This window comes from Phaethon lepturus, unplaced genomic scaffold, assembly GCF_000687285.1.
Source record: "Phaethon lepturus isolate BGI_N335 unplaced genomic scaffold, ASM68728v1 scaffold14320, whole genome shotgun sequence".
NCBI classification, from domain to species: Eukaryota; Metazoa; Chordata; class Aves; order Phaethontiformes; family Phaethontidae; genus Phaethon; species Phaethon lepturus.
This window is the reverse complement of record NW_010509940.1, coordinates 7608-17813: the sequence shown is the minus strand read 5'-3', so window position 1 is coordinate 17813 and position 10206 is coordinate 7608. Positions and strand designations below refer to the sequence as shown.

The 10206-nt window shown below is 37.6% G+C and overlaps 1 protein-coding gene across 1 annotated transcript in view; it reads right to left on the bottom strand.

Moving 5' to 3' along the window:
• The window catches only part of LOC104624065 (UDP-glucuronic acid decarboxylase 1), a gene marked incomplete at both ends in the record, with an annotated part of 26980 nt that extends 21623 nt beyond the window's left edge, over nt 1-5357 (bottom strand). Inside the window, 3 exons of the mRNA XM_010291367.1 lie at nt 206-249; nt 2452-2500; nt 5314-5357. Coding sequence (XP_010289669.1) covers nt 206-249; nt 2452-2500; nt 5314-5357 — 137 coding nt within the window. The remainder of the gene's footprint in view (nt 1-205; nt 250-2451; nt 2501-5313) is intronic.
• Nucleotides 5358-10206: the final 4849 nt, after the last annotated feature.

Below are 10206 nucleotides of genomic sequence, written 5' to 3'. Positions count from 1 at the left end.
CAGCAGGATTAATCAACCTGAATACCTTAAGTATTAATGTCTTCCAGCATTCAAGGCCCCATCCTCACTCAGACATGAAAAAAATCCAAAGGTACTGAGGGTATATGCAAAACATTTCTCTCAAGCCTACAACTACAGAATTGACTGCTACAGAACAGAAACTGTGCTTTTTAACTGCTTCCCAAATTTAGCAAAAGAGACATACCTTTTTTCTAGATCTTTGATTTTCTCCCTTAGAGGTGCAACAGCCTAAAATAAAGGAAAAATATTTAATCTTTGAAGAATGGAACAAGATTCACATCACAAAACATTTAGAGCAAAAACCACAGCAAACAGTACTCTATGAAAAGCTTCACTGAAGACACTCCAAGAAACTTGCATCTTAAAGCATCTTTTGACATTTTTTTATGTCAAAAAAATCCTTGAACCTTTTTCACCAGAAATCAAATCACCTAGTACAATGTGAAACCCCTTAGCTTAGTACTGAAAACAAAACATCTCAAGGCCATGCATACCATAGCCTTGTTGGTAAGAACATAGAATCACAGAATCTTGTTGGAAGGGGCTTTAAAGGCCATCTAGTCCAACCCCACTGCCACGTGCAGGCACGTCTTCAACTAGACCAGGTTGCTCAGAGCCCCGTCCAACCTGATCTGGAATGTTTCCAGGGATGGAGCATCTGCCACCTCTCTGGGCAACCTGTGCCAGTGGTTCACCACCCTCATTTTGAAACATTTCTTCCTTATGTCTAATCTAAATCCATCCTCTTTTTGTTTAAAGCCACTTTGGCAAAGTGAAGTCACAAGTGACTTGTCTGAGGTTGTCAAAGGCAAGCTATATTGAGCAACAGTGCAACATGACAGTCCATAAAACCTCAACTATTTAAATGGACAGCAGATGCACATACTTAAGAGTACAAAGACACAGAAACAGAGGCATTAGCTCCAGTGCAAAGGCTATGTTTTACATCATGATTCGAGGGCATACCTAAGCTTTTAAAAACAATATTAAAAGGAAATTTCTTGGAAAGTCTAGTTTACCTACCAAGACTTCTGTTTGCATTTTCACTGCTTTGAAGGAGAGAATCACTTAAGTCGGCATCAATTGCAGGTTCTTTATCACAGGACCCAAACTTCTAACAGTCCTGCCAAATTTCAACAAGTCCCGGAACTCTTGTTTTTAAGTTTACTAAAACCTTCTCATAAAATTTACCACCTAGGACCATACATAAGTTGCAAGCTATCAGAGGATGATCACTTGAAATGATACTATATAGCAACGCATCAACCACCACCATTAATTTGTTTTGTACAAATGTTACTGGCTAGAGCTAGACAATTCAGGAACTCCATGAACTGAAATAAGCTGCATATTCATGTTAAGAGGAAATACAATACTGGCATTTATATTCATTAAATATTTAGTTCTGTGGAGCAGCAAATAGTTCTTGAAACAGTTATACTTATTCTGATGGTTCAAGATACTGTATAACTAGATCCAGAAATGCTCAACTTCTCAGACCTTACAGTAACTCTGAGCTACCATTCTCAACTGGGACTTTCAGAATGTTTGTTGCAATGTTTACCAGAATTTAAGGAAAAAAAAGAGAGGAATGCAGGAGACATAAATTAAGAACACAGTCTTTCCATTGATTTTAAGCAATTTCAGTGGGCTTCTCGCTGTGTCCAGAGGAACAATTGCTATATAAACCTGTTGGAACACAAGACACTAGGCATACCAGACTACACTAGTATGGTCACACACACTCACACAAGGGGTAGGGGGTATTGACCTCAAATACTTTTGTATCTATTAAATTCTTTGCTTTATTGTTATTAGAAAGATCTGTTGCACACATTCTTAATATTTCACAATAAACTGAGGTTCAAATGGAAATTCAGAGGTATTGGTACAGAAGTTCAGAACCACTGGTGGGTTCAACACCTATACCTACTCCAGAAATTGCCAGGACTTGTGCTTAAAGCATTGGTACTACACACCAGCCCCGACCACAAACACCACCACCTTTGTTCATTAGTTAAGAACAAAGCAAAGCATTCTTGGGAGGTTTCAAATTTCTAATGAAACTTATATATACTTAACATTTTGTAAGAATGACAGAGGGAAGAATTTGTGTATATCCTTCATTCAGTAATAAAAAGTAGTTCTCAGGAGGACTCTAACATGTTCTCTACAGCAAATGAGACAGTAGAACTATTACTTTCAAGAAGCGTTTAGAGAAAAAAACCAAAAAAGATGAGAGTCACAAATCTATGTTAGAAACTCCACTATAGTGAAGAACAGTTCAAAAATACATACAGACACAAATCCAATGCTCTGGTTTTAGTGGAATGGAGAGTAACGAGAGGGAATCAAATATATCCTTTCAATATGAAATGAGTGAAATGGAGTCCTCAAAACAAAACAGACTACAACTATTAGGAAACTAACCTCCTCTATTTTACTTTCCACCTTCTGATCCCCATTATCTTGAAGAGACCTGTTGGCAAAGAAAGAAAAAACATGAATCCATTGTTGCTCCACCATACCTGCATGATGTTTTTCCTGTTAAAACAATATCTTCAAAGCATCCCAAGTTAATATTATTTCAAAGACATACTCAGAGCAAAAGAAAGCGGGTGGTCCAATTCCTGTTGAAATCAGCTAGTCTTGTTACCAAGTTTAGCAGAAACTGAACCAAGTCCACATGAAAGAGTAATAACAGTAAAGATGACATTCATTTTATAGGAAAATTAACTTCATTGTAGAAAAGTCTCATTACTGCACTAAGGTAGGGTCAGCAGAAATGTTTCTGAGCGTAACTTTACTATGCAAATGCCTAAGATGTCTTTTTGAGAGTCTCTGTTTACTGTACGCTACAAGTATGCTAACAAAACATTTTCCTTCAATGTCACAACTGTAACTGTAATTTCAATCAAAAAGAAAAGGGCAAACATGCCTAGCTTAGACTTTGAACTTTTACAAAAACATGGGAAAAAAACCTATACCAAAACTTAGGTGACCATCTGATGGGCAATACTGACTTAACGCACAAATGTTACTTGTTTCACAAGCTTCACTTGATCACTGAAAGTTGATCTTTCATCTTTCTTTCTTGATTCACTTTCATCACTGAAAGATGAAGAATGTCAAGGTAACTTGTGAAAACAGAGTACTGTCTAAGTTGGTGTCTTGCACAAATCTGTGGTATCATTTAGCATCTGTATAAAGCATCTCAATTAGTTGTGTTCATTCCTTGCATAAACTTCTACAAGTATAGTATATATATTTTTAAATTTTATCTCTTGCATCTAGTCTATGTGATTTTCCTTAAGTTTGCATAATTATTGTTTTTCAATTAAACCTTCTGAAAGGGGAATTATTTATCTTGTAGTACTAAGTTTTTGCACACTAGAGGATTCATGGGTATCCAACATAAAATGGGAGTTCCTTCAAATAAAACAGAGCTCCTTTACTTGGGACCTAAAGTCATTACACCTAAGGAAACAGAAGATTCTTTGTTAAGCAGATATACACATGCCACACTGTTGGAAGTTAGAGCAATGATGCCCTTCATAGCCCTCTGTAGAACTCTCCTACTAAGAAGTCAGTTCAGTCTATTACTGAGGCAAAAATCTTAGAGACCAGGTTCATTTTGTCGTATCAGTGAAGAGTGGAGTAAATTCCTAGACTAAGACATACAGACACGGAACCATCTTCTCAAAACAAGTTGTAATTTATTGTAATAATGGCAAATAAAAACCCTCCAGTTAACATAGTATGAATTTACTACAAGGAAGCAATATTAAGTAATCCTTGGGAATTTTTCAAATGTTTTCCCAAATGACAGAAATCTACAAAAAGCTATGCAAACAATCTGTGGAATACATAGTCTTTCCTCTCTGCTAAATGAGCAAGGAAAATTTGGAAAACCTCTCAGAATATAAAGAAATTCCCTCAAAAACAGTTCCTACAATTGTTTATTCACAAATCTGGGAACTTAAGGAGTGGCACTCTGCAGTTTAGTTTTTAATGAGCTCTTCCTCCTAACAAAGACAACCTTATTGGCTGAGGACCAACATCAGACCTCCAGAAATAAAGTCTTCCCCCTCAATAGCTCTGCAATGGACACCTCAAATAAGGGGTCAGAGGCATTTAATGGTAGAATTTGCAAGGACAACTTATAAGGGAATGAACACACTGAATCCCACACCCACTTGCCCCCCTCAAACCCCTCTCTGTGGTTCTTGTCCTTCCTTTGGAAATGTTCAGCTGCTCATGTAACAGCTGCTAAGCTGCCATAGTTTGCTGGTCATGATAACATGGTAATCTAAATGATATCTCCATCTGCAAGCCGCAGGAGCTCAGCAGCTGTTTGCCTAACAACAGAACACTTCGTAGCAAGGGTGGGCAACACCAAGAGAAGTAAAGTGGACAGCCCGGGATAGTAACAGATCCCAGGGTAGGCTGTCCTGGGTGAACCAGAGCCAACAGAAAATTCATTCATTTTCTTACTTTGCCTCAAACTTCTTTACTGTGTGCTGCTAAGCATGGCAACAGAGTACCAAAACCCTTTACTAGCAAAACATGGTGAAATATTTTGTCCTCTATGCACAAAAACTTTGTTGTAGGGAACACTGTCCCCTTATTCTCTTCACCTTCTCTTTCAGTTGTGTCTTCATGGTGAATTTTCCCAGAGGATAAATACTCACATGCAAGCAGAAATGCTGTGAAAATCTGCATGTTTTGCATGTGCATGCTATGCCTTCCTATTTCTAAGGACAAACATTCTGGGGGACAGTGCAGGATTTTTTTGCTTTTCGGCGGTTAAACTATCAGATTCTCTCCCAATTAATTGTGGAGGAGGAAAAGCCCATTTCTAATTCTAGGTACAGAAATATAATTATGGCAAGCAGTGGAGGATCTGCTGCTCTTCAATGTTTAAGCCTATATTGTCACTGATATATAATTTGTGCTGAGGAAAAGCAGAATCCAAGCCTATGTGCCCAGCTATGCCAACCAACTTGCCTGAAAACACTTCAAAAATCAGAAGATGAATTTGTGTAAAGAAAGGCAGATGCTGATGTGAGAGTAAGATCCTGGGCAAGATTTGCAGCAGGCGCACAATCCTTTTTGAGACTGAACACCTTGTATTTAAAAAATGGTATCAGCTGCTTAGCAACCATCCAAACAACAGTCTGAGCTGCTGTTCTATTTTCTCCCTACTTGATGTACAGTGACACATGTTGATGGCAAAGGTTAAGTTAATTTATTTAAGATAAGGATATTCAATACAAAAATTATATACATTACCTCATATTGACAAAGTTTCCCCATACAGCTGAAAAATAAGAAAAGAGAGAATGTTACAGTGTCACACATGAGGTCATTTTTTCCTATTATCATCAGAAGGAATTTAAAACAATGCTAAGTATGTTAGTCATAAATTATTTAGATAAGTTACATACATGATATATATATACACACCAAGTGACTAGAACACAGTTTAAGAGCATGGGAGGAATTCTGATGAAATTACATGAGACTATAAAGAAAAAGTAGAAAGATACAGTAATTCAATTAAAAAAAAGAACTATACTACCCCAGTGCGCACCTGGAATTATCTGACCAGTAAATCAGCAGATACATTTATCTAACCATTATCTCCACACTGTATTACAGTAAACAAAACGTACAAGAATTCTCTGAACTATAATTTGACACCACACACAGATTAAACAAACCAGAGCTCTGGACTTGTTTATTAGGGATATTGAAAAAAAGAAAAATGGCAAGAGCAAGAAAAGAGTCCTATAGACCTGAACCACACGAACTGGAAGCTGCAGACTGACAAGAGTAAAAAGACTGGCCACTACAGGCGATAGCTGAAACAGTCCAAGTCGCCGCAATAGCCACAACAGTCCTCCATTAAAGGTAGCAAGTCCTTGTGTGCATGTGAATTCTCTCTCTAAATATGTATATATTGTGGTGCAGACACAAAACATACCCAAGCAATGTCACCAAATGCCTCACTAAGCAAAAGATAATTTATTACACTCTTTGTATGGAAAAAAGTTTTAAGGAATACAAACCACAGTATAAAATAGCACAGCAAACATACATCAGCTGTTTCTCTGTGTTCACAAAAAGATTTATTTGCCATCTCTGTGGAAAAAAATACAGAAGCTTCATATAAGAATAGATGATCAATACAATCCAACTGAATTAAAAAAACACTGTGGATTTTATATTAATTAAAGTAAATTCTCTGTGGGAAAAAAGGATACAGTATTGAGCACTAAGTTAAATTTAAGTTATTTACCCTCTGGCTAGGATTTTAGAATTGTGTATGATAACACTAATGGAAAACTCCTTTTTTATTTTTTTTGCAGTGAATGATGACCATCTGGCAACGATAAGCGCAGATTTCTTGAGTTATACATTACTCGGCTGTACTTACAATCAGTTATTTTTCTGGGTTACAACCCATACAAGTAACAACATATTGTTTATGCAGTGGCAGGAAACACCTGGGCTTAGTTGGTGAATCAGGAACTGATGAAAAACTGAGTTGCCAGCTGTAGTACAAATACCACTCTGCCAGTTTTGTTGGAAAGACAGTGCAGCTACATTGCATACAAGAAACTGGCTTCCTAAAGAAAACATGTTAATTATGTGTGCTTAGTGTCCACAGCAGGAAAGGGGAGCTCAGAAAGGCATTTGTGTACTTCCAAAAACACTATGATTGGTATCCCAGTTCTGTAGGAGTAAATGACCTTCCATTAAACTTCTAGGAAGTGTATTTTTGTACCACTGAAAAAAAGAATGAAATTGCAAAATGAACCACATAGGAAATACCATATGGAGACATTTGAAGAACCCCAAAGCCCCTCTCATATGCAGAGAGGTGCTGAGGAAACTCACTTGAACATACTGCCCTCACAAAGGATTCTGAATGCACAATTCTAAGGAGGATCTCTTTGGCTACTGCGTGTTCACGTACTGGTTACGTCAAGGTTGAAGGGATCTGAAGTAAGGTTTTGCACTACAGTGGAATTAAGGTTTTATTTTTTTTTTTAATCTAAATGCACATCGCAATCGTTTATACAACGGGCTTACACAGCTGCAGAACTAGCAGTATGACTATGGCTTACAGAGTATTTCCTTGACTTGACACTTCCTTGCCCTAAAGGTTATGCCAAGGCCAGTTTGACATTCAGGCAAGAATGATGGAAACCTATTAAGGCAAGGAGGCCCAAATAAACAAGCAGAATGATGCAGAATTACAAGCCTAAATCCAAGACGAAACCCCTCATAAAACCATAAAACCCCTTGACAGGCCTACCAAGTTCAGGCACGAAAAGCTGCAGATGTGTGGATGGTAAAAAAAGCTTCCATACCAGCAAGGTGATGAATCAGGCACTACACATAAACGCAGTTTTCAAAAGCATCAGACCCCATGGACCCAATTTGAGCAAACAGTAACACAACTGAGCACCCCACTGCAAAGCCAGTCTTAAAAAAATACAATACAAAAAAATTCCAACTCTAAAGCCAAATCTTTTAAGCCAAGAGGTATTCATCCAGGATAACAGTCCTATGCCAATTCTCAAATCTTAAGAGATTCAACACTCTCACCCCGCCACAGCCACACATGGTATATACTCTGTGAAGAACTTCCTATTCATACAACTAGAGAGTATTCATGCACTGAGAGTCTTCCTGCCATCTACTGAAACCCCGTGCAAGGAAAGAATTCATGATTAATTGGACTAGACAGAAGAATGACTTATAACTGAACAACTGAGACACACACCTACAAGAGAAAAGAAATAGAGGTTCTGCTTATTGTCTTAAAGACTGTTTGTAAACCTCACCCAATGACTGATTAAGGTAATAATAAGCTGCCATTAGAGAAGAGATCAGAATATCGGGATTGTTCTGAGACACATGAAAGCCTGGTTTAACGGCCTGTAGGAGAAAGGTGTAGTCCTATTTTGACTTTATCTGTTCTGGGATGTTTTTTCCCCGCTGCATCCCTTCCATAAAGTAATGAGAACAATCATTTTTGTTGTAGCATTTTTGGAAGGATTAATTGCAGGTACCATGGAGATTGAAAATACACCAGAGGCATTAATCACTCCCACAGAAATTACACTTTAAAGTGACAGCTTCCAGAGAAGAAGAATGACATGCCTTGGATGAAGCGATAAAGAGCCGTACTTTTAGAAAAGAGATTTGTTTCTTAAAGCCTTAATCACAGTATTGTTATTAAAGAGGTATTTACATTTTGCCAAGTAAACATTAATCACTCATGGTTTTCAGAAAAACCCAATCCTCTTTTTTTCTTTGGTTTGTTGTTTCATTTTTTTTTTCCCTCCAGCCTCTGAGAAATAAAGCTATAGCTATTCGGCAAGCACAGCCTTGTAGTAAAATATTTGTAGATTTCCAAGACTTCTCAAAACTACCTTACACAAAGGCCAATCAGTCATAGACAACTAAAGAATATTTTTCTTTTTACTGAATACATTTATATTCCTGGAAATTTAAAGGTTAGTTTAGTTTTTCTAGAGAAGATCCCTTCTGAAATTAGCCAGATGCAGAGCAGTACGATGACTGGGCTACTTTCAGCAAAGGAATATTCCGAGAGCTATCCTCTGGCTACAAGCCAACCCTGCCTGTATGAAGTTTAAAAAAACAACACAAAATCTGTTAAGTCACACTAAAAAGTACAACAGAAATCCCAAGCAATTTGCTGTTGAGCATCCATTATTAAATGGACACTTCCCTATCTCTCATAGTCAGACTTCTAGCTCTGACCAGCTGTGCTTCATAGCAGGCAAGAGTTATTCTTTTAGATCCTCAGAATATAGGAACAGGATGTATGTTTTCACCTGAATGTCCTTTGAGTCTGTCATCTGCAATAATACTTACTGTATAGGTTTCTATAAAACACAGATTACTACTCTGAGAACCTTGCATGCCTTCATTAACTCATCCACAATAGGCTGGGGAACCAGAAAAATAACACTATCACAATCTGAAGGTGGGAAAAAACAGAATCTGAACGGAAGCCTACGCTTTTACCCTAGGATGATCTTTCTTCTCTGGGTCTCTTTAAATGACACTAAAATCAAGTCAGACTATCACAAGGCACCAACAGTAATAAACACTTAGCATCTAAAATTATTAGTGACAATATTAGTTTCAGCATCACATAACTTTTAAAACAGATGTTTTAAAAAGCAAGACCACGATGCCCATAGAGATCTGACTGTACCAAAACCAGATGCAGTCACTTTTTAAAAGCATTTTCTTTCCCAATGGCTTTGCTGTTTGCATTTTCAAGACAATCCATTAAAGAAACTTTTGTCTGAGTAATTTAGCTAAAACCACAGGAATTTTTCCCTGTATTGCCCTCCTTACAACCTCTGCTCCTCAGAATAAAGATAGTACAAGATGATGTTTGTTTCAAACAGGTCTTACTATCAACAGAAACAGCATGCAGGAACAACATGAATTGATACACAGTTGTAACCTGAATTTCTAGAGCAAGATCTTAAGCTCTGAATGTGCAAAGTGAATTGCTTCAGTCAAACTTTCTATTTCAGAGGGATGCAATGTCATTCAAGAGAGGTTTCTTCTTTTTTCTTAAATGACTCCCCATAGCCACTCAGCAGCTTCAGGATCATGGTAGGAATGAGCTTTTTGTCTCCAGAGGAAAACTTGACAAAAAGGAAAAGTAGGCAAAGGGAGCTCATAAAATGCTTATCATTACAGATGCATTAAAACTTAATTTAAATCTTTTGCACATATCAGTTAGATAAGTAATAATGTAAAGAAAACTATAATTTCCTTTAGGAAACTATTATTCCCCACACAACATCCTTGTTGCTAAGCTGGAGATGTATGGATTTGATGGATGGACTACTCAATGGATAAGAAATTGGCTGGGTGGCCGCATCCAAAGAGTTGTGGTCAATGGCTCAATGTCCAAAGGAAGATCAGTAAGAAGTGGTGTCCCTCAGGGACTGGTACTGTTCAGTATCTTTATTAATGACACAGACAGTGGGATTGAGCTCACCTTCAGCAAGTTTGCCGATGATACCGAACTGAGTATTGTCACTGAGGGAAGTGATACCATCCAGAATGACTCTGACAGGCTTAAGAAGTGGGCAAATGAGAACCTCATGAAGTTCAACAAGG